The following is a 21,595-nucleotide window of genomic DNA, read 5'->3' on the forward strand; positions in this document are numbered from 1 at the left end:
TGGAAATCTAGTTGACACATCAGATATTCGTTAGAATGAGAAGTTGGCGGGAACCTGATAGAACTGAAGTGGAGCACTAGATCTATACGTTCATTCTGCAATTCGCACATAGGTATTTGGTAGAGGCCCCGAAGAACCACTTTCAGACCATTTCTATGCCGTTCTGCATTCGAATAACAAGCCTACTTCAAAGTTGGCAGATGCTTAATACTATAATCAGATTGCACTAATTGTATGGTTTTCACAAGAACTAATAATTACTATTACTTCGCATTGTTGTGAAGACAGTACCACGATAGAAACTGCGGAATAACAATTGCGTATTTCTTACAAGCAGTGTCGTGTCTCGTCGGAACGTACATCTACATCTAAGTGATTACTCTGCTATTCACAATAAAGTGCCTGGCAGAGGGTTCAATGAACCACCTTCAAGCTGTAACTCTGCCGTTCCACTCTCGAACGGCGCGCGGAAAAAACGAGCACTTAAATTTTTCTGTGCGAGCCCTGATTTCTCTTATTGTATTGTGATGATCATTTCTCCCTATGTAGGTGGGTGCCAGCAGAATGTTTTCGCGATCGGAAGAGAAAACTGGTGCTTGAAATTTCATGAGAAGAACCCATCGCAATGAAAATTTTAATGATTGCCACTCCAATTCACGTATCATGTCTGTGGCACTATCTCCCCTACTTCGCAGTAATACAAAACGAGCTGCCCTTCTTTGTACTTCTTCGATGTCATCCGCCAGTCCCAACTGATGCGGATCCCACACCGCACAGCAATACTCCAGAATAGGGCGGACAAGCGTGGTGTCTCTTTAGTACACGTGTTGCACCTTCTAAGTGTTCTGCCAATGAATGGCAGTCTTTGGTTGGCTCTACCCACAACATTATCTATGCGATCGTTCCAATTTAGGGTATTTGTAATTGTAATCCCTAAGTATTTAGTTGAATTAACAACCTTCAGATTTGTGTGATTGTAGCGTAATCGAAATTTAGCGGACTTCTTTTAGTACTCATGTGAATAACATTACACTTTTCTTTATTCAGGGTCAATTTCCACTTTTCGCACCATACAGATATCTTATCAAAATCATTTTGCAATTCGTTTTGGTCATCTGATGACTTTACAAGGCGGTAAATGACAACATCGCCTGCAAACACTCTAAGACGGCTACTGAGATTGTCTCCTATGTCGTTAATGTAGATCAGGAACTATAACACTTCCTTGGGGAACGCCGGATATTATTTCCATTTTACTCGATGACTTTCCGTCTATTACTACGAACTGTGACCTTTCTGACAGGAAATCACGAATCCAGTCGCACTACTGAGGCGATACTCCGTAGACACGCTGTTTGGTTAGAAGACGCCTGTGAGGAACGGTGTCGAAAGCCTTCTGGAAAAGCCGGCCGGTGTGGCTGTGCGGTTCTAGGCGCCTCAGTCTGGAACCGCGTGGCCGCTACGGTCGCAGATTCGAATCCTGCCTCGGGCATGGATGTGTGTGATGTCCTTAGGTTAGTTAGGTTTAAGTAGTTCTAAGTTCTAGGGGACTGATGACCACAGATGTTAAGTTCCATAGTGCTCAGAGCCATTTGAACCAAATTTCTGGAAATCTAAAAATATGGAATCAATTGGGCATCCCCTGTCGATAGCACTTATTACTCGTACTTCATGAGTATAAAGAGCTAGTTGTGTTTCACAAGAACGATATTTTCTGAATCCGTGCTGACTATATGTCAATAAATCGTTTTCTTCGAGGTACTTCATAATGTTCGAATACAGTATATGTTCTAAAACCCTTCTGCAAATCGACGTTAGTGATATAGGCCTGTAATTCAGCGGATTACTCCTACTTCCCTTTTTGGGTATTGGTGTGACTTGAGCAATTTTCCAGTCTTTAGGTACGGATCTCTCTGTGAGCGAGTGGTTGTATGTAATTGCTAAATATGGAGCTATTTCATCAGCTACTCTGAGAGGAACCTGACTGGTATACAATCTGGACCGAAGGCCTTGCCTTTATTATGTGACTTAAGCTCTTTTGTTACACCGAGAATATCTACTTCTATGTTTCTCATCTTGGCAGTTGTTCTTGATTGGAATTCAGGAATATTTACTTCGTTTTCTTGGTGAAGGAATTTCGAAAAACCGTGTTTAATAACTCTGCTTTAGTGGCACTGTCATCAGTGACTTTACCGTTGTTATCGCGCAGTGAGGGTATTGATTGCGTCTTGTCACTGGTGTGCTTTATTTATGACCAGAATCTCTTTGGGTTTTCTGCCAGATTTCGAGACAGAGTTTCGTTGTGAAATTATTGAAATCATCTCGTACTGAAGTACGCGCCATATTTCGAACTTCTGCAAAACTTTACCAGTCTAGGGGATTTTGCTTACTTTTAAATTTGGCATGCTTTTTTCGCTGCTTCTGCAACAACTATCTGACCCGTTTTGTGTAACATCACTTATTAATTTATGTGGTATATATCTCTGAATTGCTGTAGATACTATCTCTCTGAAATCATTCCACAACTTTTCTACGCTTACATGATCAGATCTCAAGGAGCACAGACTGTCTCTTAATAAGGCGTTACGAACATTTATATCAGCTTTTTTAAATATATATACTTTGCGTTTCTTTTTGATGGTTGTAGGAGTTACAGTATTCTGCCTAGCAGCTACTGCCTTGTGGTCGCTAATCCCTGTATTCGTCACGATACTCACTATTTGTCCAGGATTATTTGTTGCTAAGAGGTCAGGTATGCTTTCGCAACCATTTACGGTTCGAGTGGGCTTATGAACTAATTGTTCAAAATAATTTTCTGAGAAAGCATTCAGTACAATATCGGATGACAATTTATGCCTGCCGCCGGCTTTAATCGTATAATTTTTCGATCATATCGAAGGTAGATTAAAGTCACCACTGACTATATTTGTATGAGTAGGGAACCTATTCGCAATAAGACTTAAGTTTTCTTTGAACTGTTCAGTAAGTATATCTTCTGAGTCGGGGGGGGGGGGGAGTTGTTAAAACGACTCAGTTAATAGTTTAGTCCGATTGTCAAGTATAACCTCTACCTATACTATTTCGCAGGAACTATCTACTTCAATTTCACTACAAGGAAAACTACTTCTGACAGCAATAAATACTCCACCACCAATTGTATTTAATCTATCCTTTTTGAACACTGTTAGATCGTTAGAAAGAAATTCTGCTCAGTTTATTTCCGGCTTTAGCCAGCTTTCTGTACCTATAACTTTTTGAGTTTCAGTGCTTTCTATTAGGGCTTGGAGCTCAGGCTCTTTCCCAACACAGCTACGACAATTTACAACTACAATACCGATCGTTTCTAACTTACTGTGTTTTACCTGCCCCCTTTTCGACGGACTCTCATTCTGTGGTTCCCTGAGGCCATCTAACCTAAAAAACCGCCCAGTCCCTTCCACACAGCCCCCGCTCCCCTTGAAGCCGCTTCCTGTTTCCCAAATTAGAATTTCTGTGGCCGGAACCGACGATATACGTGATTGGCTGCCATTCAATCAGCGAATGTAAATTTTCTCTAAGAAAACAAGATTCAATTATACTCACAGTTTTCTTGGATGTCAAACCTAATCTTTAATGCGAGGAAGAAATTTCTGAGAATATACGAATGGAGCGTAGCTTTGTATGAAAGTGAACATGGACGGTGGAAAACTGGGAAAGAGAGAATCAATACGTTTGGGATAAGGTGTTGCAGAAGACTCTTGAAAATTAGATAAACTAATACAAAATGAGGAGGTAGTCCACAGAATCAAAAGTTTAAAGAACTGCTGGAAAACACTGACTAGAAGAAGGGAAATTGCGGTAGAATATATATTAAAACATCATGTAATAATTTCCTATCCAAGTAATAATGGAGAAAGTTGGGTTTAAGTCATAGCGGACCGCATCACACCGATGATAAGACGGACAGAAAAAAGATCTGATTATAGTATCCATTACACTAAGAGCCTTGCATATACTTCTCTACTGGCTACCGACAGATAGCTGCAGAGCTAAAGATTTACAGTCAGTTGCTACTTAAAATTGTCCTTTGCGTCTCCCTTACACGGTCTCCTTTTGTTTGGCGTCGTGTCAGGCGGACATGTAGAAATACCTACAAAATGATTTGACTTTTGGTCCGAGAGTGCCTACGTTATGCCATGAGACTGACATATCGTCCGAAAATTTCTGTTCCGACATTGACAATGTTGAGTGTTTATGGGAAAAGTTCACGGCAATCGTAAAATGCGTTTTAGACAGGTACGTGCCGAGTAAAACTGTGAGGGACGGGAAAACCCACCGTAGTTCAACAACAAAGTTAGGAAACTACTGCGAAAGCAAAGAGTGCTTCACTCCAAGTGTAAACGCAACCAAAACCTCTCAGACAAACAGAAGCTAAACGATGTCAAAGTTATCGTAAGGAGGGCTATGCGTGAAGCGTTCAGTGAATTCGAAAGTAAAATTCTATGTACAGACTTGACAGAAAATCCTAGGAAGTTCTGGTCTTACGTTAAATCAGTAAGTGGCTCGAAACAGCATATCCAGACACTCCGGGATGATGATGGCATTGAAACAGAGGATGACACGCGTAAAGCTGAAATACTAAACACCTTTTTCCAAAGCTGTTTCACAGAGGAAGACCGCACTGCAGTTCCTTCTCTAAATCCTCGCACAAACGAAAAAATGGCTGACATCGAAATAAGTGTCCAAGGAATAGAAAAGCAACTGGAATCACTCAACAGAGGAAAGTCTACTGGACCTGACGGGATACCAATTCGATTCTACACAGAGTACGCGAAAGAACTTGCCCCCTTCTAACAGCCGTGTACCGCAAGTCTCTAGAGGAACGGAAGGTTCCAAATGATTGGAAAAGAGCACAGGTAGTCCCAGTCTTCAAGAAGGGTCGTCGAGCAGATGCGCAAAACTATAGACCTATATCTCTGACGTCGATCTGTTGTAGAATTTTAGAACATGTTTTTTGCTCGCGTATCATGTCGTTTTTGAAAACCCAGAATCTACTCTGTAGGAATCAACATGGATTCCGGAAACAGCGATCGCGTGAGACCCAATTCGCTTTATTTGTTCATGAGACCCAGAAAATATTTGATACAGGCTCCCAGGTAGATGCTATTTTCTTTGACTTCCGGAAGGCGTTCGATACAGTTCCGCACTGTCGCTGATAAACAAAGTAAGAGCCTACGGAATATCAGACCAGCTGTGTGGCTGGATTGAAGAGTTTTTAGCAAACAGAACACAGCATGTTGTTCTCAATGGAGAGACGTCTACAGACGTTAAAGTAACCTCTGGAGTGCCACAGGGGAGTGTTATGGGACCATTGCTTTTCACAATATATATAAATGACCTAGTAAATAGTGTCGGAAGTTCCATGCGGCTTTTCGCGGATGATGTTGTAGTATACAGAGAAGTTCCAGCATCAGAAAATTGTAGCGAAATGCAGGAAGATCTGCAGCGGATAGGCACTTGGTGCAGGGAGTGGCAAATGACCCTTAACATAGACAAATGTAATGTATTGCGAATACATAGAAAGAAGGATCCTTTATTGTATGATTATATGATAGCGGAACAAACACTGGTAGCAGTTACTTCTGTAAAATATCTGGGAGTATGCGAGCGGAACGATTTGAAGTGGAATGATCATATAAAATTAATTGTTGGTAAGGCGGGTACCAGGTTGAGATTCATTGGGAGAGTCCTTAGAAAATGTAGTCCATCAACAAAGGAGGTGGCTTACAAAACACTCGTTCGACCTATACTTGAGTATTGCTCATCAGTGTGGGATCCGTACCAGATCGGGTTGACGGAGGAGATAGAGAAGATCCAAAGAAGAGCGGCTCGTTTCGTCACAGGGTTATTTGGTAACTGTGATAGCGTTACGGAGATGTTTAGCAAACTCAAGTGGCAGACTCTGCAAGAGAGGCGCTCTGCATCGCGGTGTAGCTTGCTCGCCAGGTTTCGAGAGGGTGCGTTTCTGGATGAGGTTTCGAATATATTGTTTCCCCCTACTTATACCTCCCGAGGAGATCACGAATGTAAAATTAGAGAGATTCGAGCGCGCACGGAGGCTTTCAGACAGTCGTTCTTCCCGCGAACCATACGCGACTGGAACAGAATAGGGAGGTAATGACAGTGCCACGTAAAGTGCCCTCCGCCACGCACCGTTGGGTGGCTTGCGGAGTATAAATGTAGATGTAGATATAGGCCATCAGCACGAGTGAGCCAGAAAGAGCTTTATGGTACACTACATTCCAATCCTTTACTCTCAGAAATCTTCGACTGTAGTTTTACTGCACTAGTTCCTGCGTGGTGTCGTGACTCCGGATATCGCTTACACCTGAGATTTTCAGATTTACTATTACCGATGTTATGCCAACACAAATATTTCTTTCTCACATACTAGCGGTCAAACGTAAGTACGAAGGGTACTCGAAGTTGAGGCCAGTATAATAAAAGAAATTATGTAGCATTTTACAACAGTGGTTTCCGATACACATGAAACAACATACGAACATATGAATTTCTTTCTCTTCTAGTGATACACTAAAGATGAGACTCTTCAAGTCGTATATTTGTTTTCTTTGTCACGGCCCGTATGCTAGTATCTTAATGTTATTAAAATGGAGGTTACGGTGCTGACGCCTGTGGAAGTACGGGCCCTCCAGTGGATACGTTGTGTGACTATGGGAACCGCGAAGACACAGAGGGTCATTGTAGTCATGCATTGAGGACGCTGGATCCCAAAAGAACACTGAGGAACGAGGCCAACTGGCCAGCCGGGAAGATACTGCAACCGAAGTATCCACGAACATTAAGGAGAGCTTCTCTGAACACTGACTCCCACGTCAGCATCCTCCTCTGCCAGCCAGTACCTCGCTCAGACGAAGAGAAAACAAAATGAGGGTCACGACTAATGAAGCAAACGGCTATCATCTAAACTGTCCCGCACGTCGATGGGAGCGTTTGCTAAAGTGTGGATTCTGAGATGATGAAATGGAATCGTGGAATAGATCGCCGATGTGGAAACGCTGCCAACCTGCCGTCCAGTGCACATGTGATCCAGCAGAACGTGGCTGTTGACGGGGCTTGGTCGAGGGCGGTTCCAGTTCTGGCATGTATCCTTCAGCAGCTTAGACGTATACTTCCGCAAGAAAACTTTGACACTAATGAATAAACAAATCAGAGAACTCTAGTGATGGAAGTAAATAGTTCTTTTTCTGTTTTCCGTATTTTTTGTTTTCTAGTACTAGATCGTAGTAAGCAGTAATAACAATTACAGACAGAACTTATTGTACACGAACGTACGGTTTGTATGAAAAATGTTAACTACGTAGATAATATATTATAATTGTGAAGAATAAAGCAATAAAAAAATACTGATCTCGAAATACGACAGCCCTGAGCCCTTTCTTTACTATATTTAAACATCTGCGTTGTACATTCTCCGTCAACTGCGGCAGCTGGTATGTAGAAAAAAAAATAATTAAAAAAGTAAATATTTAAAATAAAAGTAAAGACCAAGCACTTGCCTGGAAAAAACTGAATGTTTGAAATTTTGTACGTTGTATTGAAAATGTCTAACATTATAATGAATTAAGATTACTGGCACTACAAGAAGTGTTGTACGACCTGTTGCAGTTGTACCCACGTGAGAAGGAACTGGCGAACAGCGCCCTACAACGCAGCACACCAGTCGCCTGCAACCTGACGCAGCTGCAGACCCGATACGGATTCGTGAGTATTTCACTGTGTGTACTTTCTGCACCAGTGCAACTATAGTGATACACAGCTGTGCGTGAATACTAAAGACAAATCATGTCTGATTAGTATCCATAGAGTCTATCTCAAGCAGATGATGCTATCTGTCGGTCTGCTGCACAAAGACAAATTATGGCTAATTAGTATCCACAGAGTCTATCTCAACAGATGAAGCTATCTGTTGGTTTACAACTTGGCATGAAGGAGTGGTTCGCAAAGGTCGATGACTTCCCACTATGTGACGCCTATCAGATACTTAAAGGTCATTTACAGGACAGTTATTATTACCACGTCTCATGTTTGCTGCCGACTGCATGTTCTTAGTATCGTTCTCCATCACTACATTCTGAAGGAACAGGACAGCGCGACAGCCGAATTAACCTAGTTACCTTATAGTGACTGTGAATGTTGTACGGTCATACCAATAGCGTGCACTCATGAAATATACCTAAAGAATCTACTGGTAATCTTGATACATTTAAATTTCTGAAAGTGAGACACTTCACTAACAACTGAAAACAAAATTACGAAACAAGAATTTCAGCATAGTCACGTGACAAAATGTAACTGAAAAATGGCTAAGACGAATCGAAGACTGCAATTTAACAACATTATAACAATACAGATGATTTCATATACTTTGATTGTAAGCTTCATTTGTAGTTTTCTAAACTCTCTTTGGGACATTCTGATCCATCGATGCGTAGTCAAGTTCTAACATACTCGTATCTGTACATCTTCTTATATTGGTACCTGCCACAAAGTGAACTTGATGAACCATTCAAAAACCACATTCTGGCTTGCCGGAACCACAGCGGCTGTCGTTAGCCAGCGTGTGTGTTTGGTTCAGCCTGTTCTCCGGAACGTTACACATATCGCTAGTTCAAGATGTTGGCATAAATAATACGGAAAGAGGGGAAAATATTTTGTCGTTGCAGACGTGTTTAATGCAACGCGTTTATTTGGCCACTACAGCCATAATTTGTTAATGTATTATTAACACAATATGAGCAGGTTTGCTTCATATAACGATCGCTTAGAAAATAAGCTCACAGAATTTTAGAGAAAATTTCCGAACATCACATACAAATTAAAACTATGTGGACACGACTTACTAGAGCTGTGTCTAAAAATGTGTTTGCAGCGTTTAACAACAGTGACATGAGATTTAGTCGACAGATACATTCGTTGATGTGAATTCGAGGATGCTGCTTTGCATCAAACAGCGGTCGCAATTTTCGTTCATGATCCATAGCTCAGTACATATGTGGAAACGAGTTCATTGTCTGTTGTGACAGTGTGACATCAACAGATGCTTAATGTGCGCCAGAGAGAAACAAGACATCCATATAAAATAATTTCCAGCGAGAAGATACTGACGACCAGTGTCAGTCCAGCGGCAATGAACTGGATCCACAATACGTGGAAAAGTTCGAATACAATTTACTAATGTAACGTTAAAGTTTCTTTTATTCTGCAAACGATACACCTTGTCTGAACTGGCGATACACTGCTGTTTGAAGTAAAACGTAAGATTTCCTCCGTATTGTACCATGCGCGCAAGGTTCTTTAAATCTCCACCTATATAAGGAGATTATGGTCATCTGCTACATACAACCTACTGGAAAATAATACACATTGCAATTGCAGAAAATGACAGCATCCGTAGAAGCCAACATGCATTTTCTAAAAGACGACTTACACTACTGTTGGCAAACGATATCCGGTCTACCATTAGTAGTGGTAACAAATTCGAAAGGCGTTCCTAGACTTGAAAAAATTGATTTTCTCACCGACGTCACACTCGTGTGGGAATGTTTTGCGAGTGGATTAAAATTTGGTCGATAAGCAGAACGCAGCTATTTCCGTCGAACGGAAAATTACCTATAGATATCTGGAAACTGAAATGATATCGCTAATATTCATGTTACACATTAGTGACTTAACGAATAGTATTGGATGCCATCTCATACTTTTCCCAGATGATGCGGGCTCCGTTTTTCTGTTTTACCATCTGTCACCACCACTCACCGGCTGGTGTACGCCACGGGTTTCGAGTCCCTCTGGTAAAGATTACAAATGTAGCATCCATCGGTCACTTCGGAATATCCTAAAACGTTTTCGTCGTTGCTGAGTTGTCTAATAGTGGTGTCTGAGTGCTACGCACGATAGTTTCTCAAAGCAGGAGGCTAGCCGCGAGGGTGGCAGGACAACGTCTGTTGCCTTGCGGTAGAGCTGAAGTTTCGCGGTGGCCAAAGTCCGGAAACTTTACTGGTAGGAGGGTTGCAGACACGGAACTCCAGTCCCGAAGCGAAAAACAGTTTGAGACCCTCGGAGCGGTTACATAGCTCATGTAATACGATACACGCAGCTGTAAATCAATAAACATAATTGTCTATACATGCTCAATATTCCTGTAAATGAAGGTGAAAGCGCATTATACGAGTATAGCTGCTTTAATAGATAGATTCCGTGTAAATGCCACACTTCAGTGTGTTGATATCAACACCAACAACAACAACAATAATAATTACAGTAGTATATACTAGCTTAGCACCCGCTGCATTGATCGGCTAGATTGTATGGTCTGCTCAGATTTTTTTTTTTATTTTCTTTAATCTAATTTTTATATTGTTCACAAACTTAAACACCTTCTAAACTTTTCACGTTAATTAATGCCACAGAAGCATGGTCTTTTCCGAATGTACTTATGACCAAAAAGCGATTCTTGTAACTTGAGTCCACGGTTTTTGTTAATCATGCCTTTTGCGTTCTAGTTGTAACATTTCCATAGAAAGTGTCATTTCTAGTCACAGATTTCTTTGTATCTAACCAAAAAATGAAACACTAGTTTACATAGCTTTTAAATTTTTTAAATATAACAAAATATTTACTTACAAATTTTCATCCAGCGTTGCACCTCCTTAGGAGTTGAATTTCCGAAAACAGTGAAATATATATTTTTTTAATTTCTTACAGAGAAGCTAAATACAAATTTTCATATATTTAGGTTTGAAAATCTTTTCATAATGAATCCTTTCATAAATCTTTTTATCCCCTATTTAATTCCCTTGGGTGCTGAATTTCCAAAAACTCTAAAACACGTATCTCTTTAGTTCTAATATATAAGTCAAATGCCATGTAGCTTCAAAAGTGTTTTAATAATTCCTTAATAATGTTTTATTTTCAAACAAACTTTCACCTACAGTTTTTCACCCTTAAAGGCTGAATTTATAAAAATGCTGAAACACGTATCTTTTTTTATTTTTGGCAGAGGAACAAAATACCAATCTTTATAGTTCTGGCTTCGAAATGGCCTTAAGAGCGACATACTTTCAAAAAGCCTTTCATCCCCTATTTCAGCCCCTTAGGAGTTGTATTTCTAACAATCCCTTCTTAAACGATGCTTACAGTATAATATCCCACCATCTCCAAATTTCAAATTTATATCCTTAGCGAGCTAGGAAACGTGAGACAATGAATCAGTGTGGCTATGCTCCACCCCCTTAGAGGCTTAATTAAAAAAAAAAGAAAGAAAAAGCAGTGAAATACTTATCTTTTTGTTTCTAACAGGGAAGCCAAATACATATTGTCATAGATTTAGCTTCAAAAATGCTTGTGTAATGAAATATTGCTATAAAACGTATCATCCCCTATTTCATGCGCATAAGGGTTGAATTTCGAAAAACAGTGAAATACCTATTTTTGATTTCCAACGAAGAATTAAACTGAAAATTTCGTAGATTTAGCTTTTCACAATGAAATATTTTCATAAAACGTTTTGTCCTTTTTTGCACCTCTTTAGGCGTTGAATTTACAAAAACACAGAAAGACATATGTTTATTTATAACCTGTAAGTCAAATATCAGTATTCATAGATTTAGCTTTAAAAATTCTTTAGTAATTCTTTCATAATGATTTACATTTAAAAACTTTCACTCCCATACGAGTTAAAATCCAAAAATGATGGAAGACCTATTCCTTTTTTCTGCCCCAGAAACCAAATACCAAATTTTGTAAGACTAGCTTCAAAACTGGCTGAAGAGCGACTAGTTTTTAAAAAATCTTTCATCCCCTATTTCACCCCTTCGAGTGTAATTTCGAAAAATCCCCTTTTCAAAGGCGCTTACGGTATAAGATAGATACCCTCTGCAAATTTCAAATCCTTAGCGGTTTGGGCTGGGCGATCATGAGTCGGTGACTCAATGAGTCAGTCAGTCAGGACAAGAGATTATTATTATTATTATTATTATTATTATTATTATTATTAGCAACAATGAAGTGTGGAATTTGCAGCTGAATACAGATTACTTTGAGGCAAACAGAACACTGATAGAGAGGCAGTGTGCTGGCATCATCTGACTTTTACGAAGTACGCGTGAGATGGCAGACATTGGTGGTTGCTAACATCACAGTAGATCAATAGGTTTGTATCAGCAGCGACTCTGATCGCCATCGCTTACAATAACTACCAAAGTCTTGACTGACCTTCCAGCAGACGCTAGAGTGCATCACTCATTGGCCAAACAACAAGAATTCAAATTATGCTACAGGAAATCTCAACGCTTCCTCTCTCTCAATGCGCTCTATTAAAAAGCATACAATAGCCGTAAGAAATGTTCAGTCTTAATGCATTCCAGAGTACTGTTCAATTTGCAAGTACGTACACAATCTTAAAACTGCGTGTCGGTTTTGGCAGAAAATTTTATACTCATTAATGGGTATGTTGTCAGGTTTGAGGTCATGATTTAAATTTGCTCAAGGGAAATTTCCACTGAAACAAGTGGTACTGCAAACTACATCTGCCAATGAACTTATGTTGTATGCTCGGAAGCAGTGTTTGACGCCGGCACCGGCGCGTGTTGCAGCTGGACTGGAGGTTGCTGCTAGAGGCGGTGTTCTCTGCCAACTTCTCGGACTCTGAGCTGTTCTACGTGGCGGCTCCGGACTACCTGTCCCGTCTGCACAGCATCTTGATTCGATTCTCCAAGAGGTAAGTAAGGAGCTGCTCTTTTAATCAGCGGTATCCATCACCAAAAATCCAATATTCTATTAACTACACTGAGGTGACAAAAGTCCTGCGATAGATATGCCATATAGTTAAGGTTAACCGGCCATAGACCTCCTTCTGTGCGGATGCACACGCATTGCCCGAACTCTTACGGGACTCGGTAAGACTGTCTGCCATGAGTAATGAGTGTAATTGGCAGGGGAACTACGAATGTAGTGCGTGGACATTAAGTTGGGAATGTGGGTCTCACGGGGAGCGTGCAATGGATAAATCCCTACTGTCGCCCTATCCTTTGTGCCCTCGGTGGCTCAGATGGATAGAGCGTCTGCCATGTAAGCAGGAGATCCCGGGTTCGAGTACCGATCGGGGCACACATTTTGAACGGTGCCCGTTGATGTAGGTCAATGTCTGTCGGCAGCTTAAGGTCTTGATTTAATTATCATTTCCTGAGATAGGCACATATACAGACGGCGGTATTATCGCGGATACAAGGTATAATAGCGCACTGCATTTTCGGAGCTGTCATTTGTACTCAGGGGATCCATGTGAAAAGGTTTCCTACATGGATATGACTTCACGACGGGAATCAACAGACGTTGAACGTGGAAGCATACGCCATGTCTCCAGACCACAGTTTTCGCGATTCTGGACAACTCGAGAGAATGATTTGGCCACCCAAATCTCCCGACTTGAATTTCATGAAAGATTTATGGGACATGATCGAGAGGTCAGTTCGTGCAAAAAAGCCTGCATCGGAAAAACTTTTACCATTATGGTCGATTACAGAGGCAGCATAGCTCAGTATTTCTGCAGGGGACTTCCTACGACCTGCTGAGCCCATGCCACGTAGAGCTGCTGCACTACGCCGGGCAAAAGGAGATCTGACATCACATTAGAAGATATGCCATGACTCTTGTCACGTCAGTGTACGTTACTAATATCCTTGAACGTACTATTTTACATTTTGCCATTGATCATACAGGGAATAATTTTTAATCTGATGCTTCAGGATGAGAAAAACTGGTAACAAGTGTGGGTTAAGGCAGTCATTTCCTGCAGTGTAGCCCAGAAATCCAGTTGTGTGTCCTCGGAGTCTTTTGCGATGACATACATGTCAAAACGTTCTCGGTTTTCAAGCTGCGTCAATTCGAATAAAATCCTCGAGCTTTAGATGGCCATCTCCACCATCGAAAGCTCGAGGATTTTATTCGAATTGACGCGGCTGGAAAACCGAGAACGTTTTATTAAAAAATCCAGTTTCTTCTATATATATCGCCGCGGCTATTCATCAAATAGTGACTACACATCATGCGCCGGCCGGAATGGCCGTGCGGTTTTAGGCGCTACAGTCTGGAACCGAGCGACCGCTGCGGTCGCAGGTTCGAATCCTGCCTCGGGCATGGATGTGTGTGATGTCCTTAGGTTAGTTAGGTTTAATCAGTTCTAAGTTCTAGGCGACTGATGACCTCAGAAGTTAAGTCGCATAGTACTCAGAGCCATTTGAACCAATACATCATGCAGATAGAAAGAGGAATTGGGAGTTTTCTTGTTCAGCACTTTTCCAACTGACTTAGTTCATATCGTCACCACCTGAGTGCACCACCGTGACGTCATCCAAGATGGCGTATTTTGGGGGAAGAAGGTCAATTCTGCTACCTCCACTAACCTAGCCCCCCACCCCCACCCCCAAGAAATGGCGGAAAGTTCAAATTCCAACATGATAATGCGTCACACCTAGGAAAATGGCGGGAAAATATGGACTTGTTCTTATTATTTAACCAGTTTCAAGCATGTGTGTCCGCCACTGAGTGTGGACCTCAACTGACTTAGTTCATATCCATGCCATCAGAGGTCGCCACCGTGATGTCATCCAAGATGGCGACTGTGACGTCAAGATGGCTGCACCCATTGTATCCACCATGTGGCTTGGTACACAGAGGGCGCTGCCTTGACATCAGCTGATGATGCGAGTACCATTATCCAAGATGGCGACATTTTTTTTCGCCACTCAGATGACCGGAATTGACGGTGCACATTCAGTCTTTGCTGAGGTGCCATTGTCAAACCATCGTCATGTGTTCGAGATGAATGTGCAGCTTTCAATAGCTGCATTATATGTAGACATTCGAGGGAGGACTGTAGCCACAGCTCACTACATCACATATGGAAGAGTATGATAATGGAGGCGTGTAGGTGGAATAAGTACAAGAATTCTGTTCAGCAGATTTCGGCAATGCAGAGCGATGTAGCCAGGATACATATAGTAACCTGCACATGCTCATGTGTCACAGAGGCGCTCTCTGGTGGTGACGATATGAACTAAGTCAGTTAGGCTCTAATGTCTATTCACCGAGAGCTGGGACGAAACATAAACAGTGTCACGTGTGCGACTACGCTCGTTTCCAGAGAAAGCATTCGGTGTTCACGTGATACGTAGGGGTGAGGAAAATCCTTGGCGCACGCTTTGCAGCTGGCGGCGTTCGGCTGGCTGCCGAGCTGTCACAGCAGACCGTGGGAAACCTGGGCAGCAATGTACGAAATAAATTTAACAATATTGTTAATCTGAGTTCAGTCTGTCGAAGCAGATTTATTTTCATTCAGGTTGCTAACAAAACGCTCCATTCAAACACAATTAATTGTTAATTTTAATAACAGTACCAGTAATAATAATGATGAAGGACGAAACGAAGTTCACTCTGTCGAACTTGAACAGTTTTCATTGATGTTTATAACAAACCGCTCCACTCTCTCCTCTCTAATGCAGTCTAATTTCCACATTTGAGTTTCCACTTTTCCTACGACATGGAGGACGCACTTGTTCCAATCCTCTGCACTCACTGTTCTTACTGCTTCTTCTAGCAGTACTTTAACTTCCGGCATTTTGTATGTTTTGTTTTCCGCTGCAACATAGCCTTTGATTCTGGCCCACACTAACTCGATGGCGTTTAATTCACAGTGGTACGGAGGAATTCTGAGAACAGTTTTCCCTGCATTCTTCGCCATTTCATCTATTGCGTATTCGTTGTGCGCTGTTCTGTGATTTTTAACCATATCTAAAAGTTCTTTCTTCAACATACCGTCTTCGAAATCGATGTTTTTAAATTTTAGCCACTCTGATATTTCGTACTTATTGGAATTCGCATTGGGAACTTTTTCTTTTCTCCGAGAATGGTACGGCGCGTTATCAAGAACAATAACTGCATTTTCCTGAAGCCCAGGAAGAACATCTTGAAACCACTTCTCGAAGGTTTCGGCGCACATCTCCTCATGATAATCTCCACTTTTCTTGGATTCGAAAGTCCACAAACATTCTTCAACGAACCCTGCTTTGCTGCCAATGTGTGCGATAATCAGACGATTCCCTTTACCTGATGGGCCCTTGCTTCCGGTGGATAATTCGGAAAGAAACGCTTGTTTTGAGGAATTTATAGTGTCATCTACCCAGACATAACTTCGGGTATGTCCTGCGTTCACCCACGTCTCGTCCAAATAGTAAATGCGTCTGCCTTCATCTCTCAACCGTTTAATGGTTCGAAGATAACTTTGCCTCCATAAAATGTCATCCATGTCTATTAGCATGCTATCGCGCTCACGCCGGACATATTTGAAATTCATTTCTCTCAATAGCTTATAAAATGTACTTCTCCGAAAATTGCCCAGATCTGCATCTTCGTTCACGACTGTAAGCACTTTGTCAATTGTTGGCAATTCGTTACGAGAAAAAAAATCGTGTACTTTCCTTCGTATCGCATTTCTGTCGAAGTCATCAACACTTTCAGAAAGTTTTTGTCGTAATGTTCCTTTCTTGGGAGACTTCAAAGAGAGTGTGGCCTTGTACTCACTTATCATACGATACACTGAAGAACGCCCAACACCTGTAGCTGCAGCTCTTTTCGAAACAATGTCACTCATCGACTTCTCGGGATCTAACAGTTCCGTTTTATACACATTAAGCACCATGTGCTTCTCAGAAGAACATAATGATATCTTCTTTGCTCGCTTCTTTGGTAGAACTGACACGTCGACCTCGCTCGCTGAATCCGGGATGACATAATGAGGACAGCCGCATGTGATGCTAATGAAATAAGTGAATATATAAAATAGGAAACCATGCGATGCTATTGGATGCGCACAAAAACAGTGAATGCTCAGCGTGACTACAAGCACATATACCTACTCTAATAATCAACAAATAGTCTTTCAAGCGTCTTTAGATATGAACTTAAGATATCCTGAAATCGTCGCAGTACAACACCCACTAACGAGCTCACACCTGCAACTGAGACGGCCACACTGACTGAGCACCGCGCCTGCGAACCGCACAATGCATCGCTCATAAAGGACAAACGGTGGCACCCATCGCATTCGAACAAACTACAAAATTAAATTCAAACCTTTCTGAAACTTTTCTCGCTTACACCCCCACAAAAACATTTAAAGGGGAATAGTTTGTCGCTTACTATATTTCGGATGATGATTTGGTAACAGTTCTGCATCAGACGTGAGATTTTAATTTATTACTTCACTATTACTGACTCTATTGGGCAGAAAATTTGCAGACGTCATCAACATATAGTCCTAAAGGCAATTATAAAATTATTTTGCTGTGCGACACACAGTTTAGGAGATACGGCATGATAAATATAGAGTAAAACAACTTTTCCTGAAAGCTTAAATGTTTATCTTTTTCAGTGACAATAAATTTTAATGTAATGTAAAAAAAGGTGTCTGAAGGTAGTTCTCGGATCACTTTATCATGTTTAGGTGCCAAATTATAAAAAAAAACACGACTTTCATCTTTTAATTTCTGACGCCCCTGCCTTGTACACCCCTCGACGACAGCGCTGTGGTCACGCGCCTTGCCGTGTTTACTGTACGTCTCTTGTTCCGGTGAATGGAGTATAGAGCTCGTGGCGAACACACATGCTTGAAATTGATTACATCATAAAGACATGTCCCTTTTTCCCCACCATTTTCCTAGAGTGATGCATTATCATGTTGAAATTTGAATTTCCCGCCATTTGTCTGGGGGAGGGGGAGGTGTCACTTTCCCGCCAAAATTCAAACTCTCCGCCAAAATCCGCCATCTTGGATGACGTCATCGCCGCCATCTTGGATAACCGTACTTTGGGGTAGAAAGCCTGTTTTCTCAATACTGGTAATTACTGCATCAGCGATAAGCCTCACTGAGGTTCATCATCGATCGCCAAAGATGCTACTGTTAGACATAAGCTGGTGAAACAAGCGGTTGTGTGTCACGGTACCAGATAGAGATATCCTAGAGCCGGTAGGTACCTATGATTTTCGCTTTCCTTTAGAGAATTTGTAAGAAATATTTTTTATTCAACAACTTTCACAAAATATTCCACAGTGTGAACATATTCTTAACAAATTACGTCACCATGTGAATACATTTCGTTGAGATGTTACTGTATGACTTAAAAGAAGACACTGTCTGCAGATACGTTAGAAATAAAACGGGAGTGTTTTCCTTTCCATAAGAGAAGCCTAGATTTGCATTCTGAGAGATTTTTAAAGTATATTGAGAGATGTTGTAAAACTGACATTCTTTTGGGAGAAAATCCGCGATCAATGATTTTTGAATTAATGGTTTGTCCGTCTAGCTTTCATATATTTCAAAATTCAAGACTGGTTTCGGCTCGACAGATCCATCGTCGCACCTTAGTAAATTGACTACAAAAGTAAATTGTAAAATTGTACAGGACGTTTGACTGTTATAAGTACAAACGAAAAGGGTGATAAAAGTGAATAATCCTAATACACATAGGTCCGGAAAGCAATAATTTCTCCGAGACGACGTATGCACAAGCGCAGTTACGCCAGTGTTACAATACTATTAATGGTTAAGCCTGCGTTTATTTCGTATCACTGCAAATGTAGCGTAAAGTACATAGAGACAAATTGACATCGTTTGATTTTATCTTCACTAACAGTATCTAAGAAGGGGTAAATAATACACTACTGGCCATTAAAATTGCTACACCACGAAGATGACGTGCTACAGACGCGAAATTTAAGCGACAGGAAGAAGATGCTGTGATATGCAAATGATTAGCTTTTCAGAGCATTCAGACGTGGTTGGCGCCGGTGGCAACACCTTCAACGTGCTGACATGAGGAAAGTTTCCAACCGATTTCTCATACACAAACAGCAGTTGTCCGGCGTTTCCTGGTGAAACGTTGTTGTGATGCCTCGTGTAAGGAGGAGAAATGCGTACCATCACGTTTCCTCCTTAGAAAGGTCGGATTGTAGCCTATCGCGATTGCGGTTTATCTTATTGCGACATTACTGCTCGCGTTGGTCGAGATCCAATGACTGTTAGGAGAATATGGAATCTGTGGGTTCAGGAGGGTAATACGGAACGCCGTGCTGGATCCCAACGGCCTCGTATCACTAGCAGTCGAAATGACAGGCATCTTATTCGCATTACTGTAACGGATCGTGCGGCCACGTCTCGATCCCTGAGTCAACAGATGGGGACGTTTGCAAGACAACAACCATCTGCACGAACAGTTCGACGACGTTTGCAGCAGCATGGACTATCAGTTCGGAGACCATGGCTGCGGTTACCCTTGACGCAGCATCACAGGCAGGAGCGCTTGCGATGGTGTACTCAATGACGAACCTGGGTGCACGAATGGCAAAACGTCATTTTTTCGGATGAATCCAGGTTCTGTTTACAGCATCATGATGGTCGCATCGGTGTTTGGCGACATCGCGGTGAACACACATTGGAAGCGTGTATTCGTCATCGCCATACTGGCGTATCACCCGGCGTGATGGTATGGGGTGCCATTGCTTACACGTCTCGGTCACCTCTTGTTCGCATTGACGGCACTTTTAACGGTGGACGTTCCATTTCAGATGTGTTACGACCCGTGGCTCTACCCTTCTCATTCGATCCTTGCGAAACCCTACATTTCAGCAGGATAATGCCCGACCGCGTGTTGTAGGTCTTGTACGGGCCTTTCTGGGCACAGAAAATGTTCGACTGCTGCCCTGGCCAGCACATTCTCCAGATCTCTCACCAACTGAAAACGTCTGGTCAATGGTAGCCGAGCAACTGGCTCGTCACAATACGCTAGTCACTACTCTTGATGAACTGTGGTATCGTGTTGAAGCTGCATGGGCAGCTGTACCTGTATATGCCATCCAAGCTCTGTTTGACTCAATGGCCAGGCGTATCAAGACCGTTATTACGGCCAGAGGTGGTTGTTCTGGGTACTGATTTCTCAGGATCTATGCACCCAAATTGCGTGAAAATGTAATCACATGTCAGTTCTAGTATAATATATTTGTCCAATGAATACCCGTTTATCATCTGCATTTCTTCTTGGTGTAGCAATTTTAATGGCCAGTAGTGTATGTCCACAACAAACGTATATTTCGTCCGCAGCTCGTGGTCTCGCGGTAGCGTTCTCGCTTCCCGAGCACGGGGTCCCGGGTTCGATTCCCGACGGGGTCAGGGATTTTCTCTGCCTCGTGATGACTGGGTGTGTGTGTTGTCCTTAGGTTTAGTTAGGTTTAAGTAGTTCTAAGTTCTAGGGAACTGATGACCATAGCAGTTAAGTCCCATAGTGCTCAGAGCCATTTGAAACGTATATTTCTTTTCTCGCCAGTACCACGACCTCCCAGGTCTCTCGACTAGCACCCGCAGTAATTTGTGTACTTCAGCTTTGTTGATAGTGATGATGATCTCCTTGAACCCATAGTGGACGTTTGTAAACGAACTGTGAAGACGCCTGGGAGCTGTGAACGTGTGCCTGCTTCGAGGAGGGATCGCGCTGAAGCCTGCCATCACACGAACGACGTCCTTGTAGCATAAGTGTTGTATATCTTATCTCCGTTTTGAACACACGGAAACTCTGTTATAAACTGTTCATATACGCAGTCGTGATACAAAATTTGCTATTGAGAGATATGTCTCTTGGAGCAAAATCTACGCCGATTTTTCATCTTATGGTAACAACACACCGGCATCCGATCAAATTTAGACATTTACTTGCAGCAGGTTTCAAAATCCGTGCGTGCCGGCAATGTTTTTCAGGAGTCATGTATTTATTTGCAGCGTAAAAATACTGTTAACAGGACGGCGATTTTAAGTGCATGAAGAATTTTTCAGACGTAGGATCATAAATGTACCAAGATTTAACAAGACATGTGATAGAAGGTTTGATGTGTGGATTCTAAAGACGAGAAGTATAGTTCTATGGCGAAGTAGATCTGTCGCAATTTTGTTTTACCATTTACATGCATAATTTAAATCTGCTGTGACGTTGAAGTGGGAACACAGGAAAATAAAAAGTAGCGAAGACAGGCGAATAATCTGTGGAAGCCTAGTGTTTTGATTTCATTTCTGGAGTCACGTAAGACGAGAGATTTTTGTACTCGTATGTCCATCCTTCTGATTAGAGGTTTGAGGGACTTCGGCCGTCCACATATGTTATATAATGGAACCCGTACAGCTGTCCTTACGATGTTATTTATTATATGGCTACCAGTTTCGACGCCTTAGGCCACCATCTTGAGGCCTTAACTTACGTTGACGGGGTTAACTACAATCGTAAACGTGATCCGATCAGTGGCCAACATCTGTGAACTGGTTTTCGCAGACTCCCTGTAACAACGACGTTGTGTCGCCAACCAACAACTACCAATGGTTGGTGATAAAACATAGTTATTACAGGTAGTCCGTGAAAACCAGATCATGAATGTTGGTCACTAATGGAAACGCGTTTACGATTGGAGTTAATCCCTTCAGCGTCAATTAAGGCT

At 41.8% G+C, this 21,595-nt stretch overlaps 1 protein-coding gene across 1 annotated transcript in view; it reads left to right on the forward strand.

Annotated features, from left to right (window-relative positions):
- LOC126260572 (endothelin-converting enzyme-like 1) overlaps nt 1-21,595 on the forward strand; it is a 398,875-nt gene that overhangs the window by 284,167 nt on the left and 93,113 nt on the right. The window contains exons 8-9 of the mRNA XM_049957907.1: nt 7,669-7,764; nt 12,657-12,781. Coding sequence (XP_049813864.1) covers nt 7,669-7,764; nt 12,657-12,781 — 221 coding nt within the window. The remainder of the gene's footprint in view (nt 1-7,668; nt 7,765-12,656; nt 12,782-21,595) is intronic.

The sequence above is a fragment of the Schistocerca nitens genome, chromosome 5 (genome assembly GCF_023898315.1).
Source record: "Schistocerca nitens isolate TAMUIC-IGC-003100 chromosome 5, iqSchNite1.1, whole genome shotgun sequence".
Classification (NCBI taxonomy): domain Eukaryota; kingdom Metazoa; phylum Arthropoda; class Insecta; order Orthoptera; family Acrididae; genus Schistocerca; species Schistocerca nitens.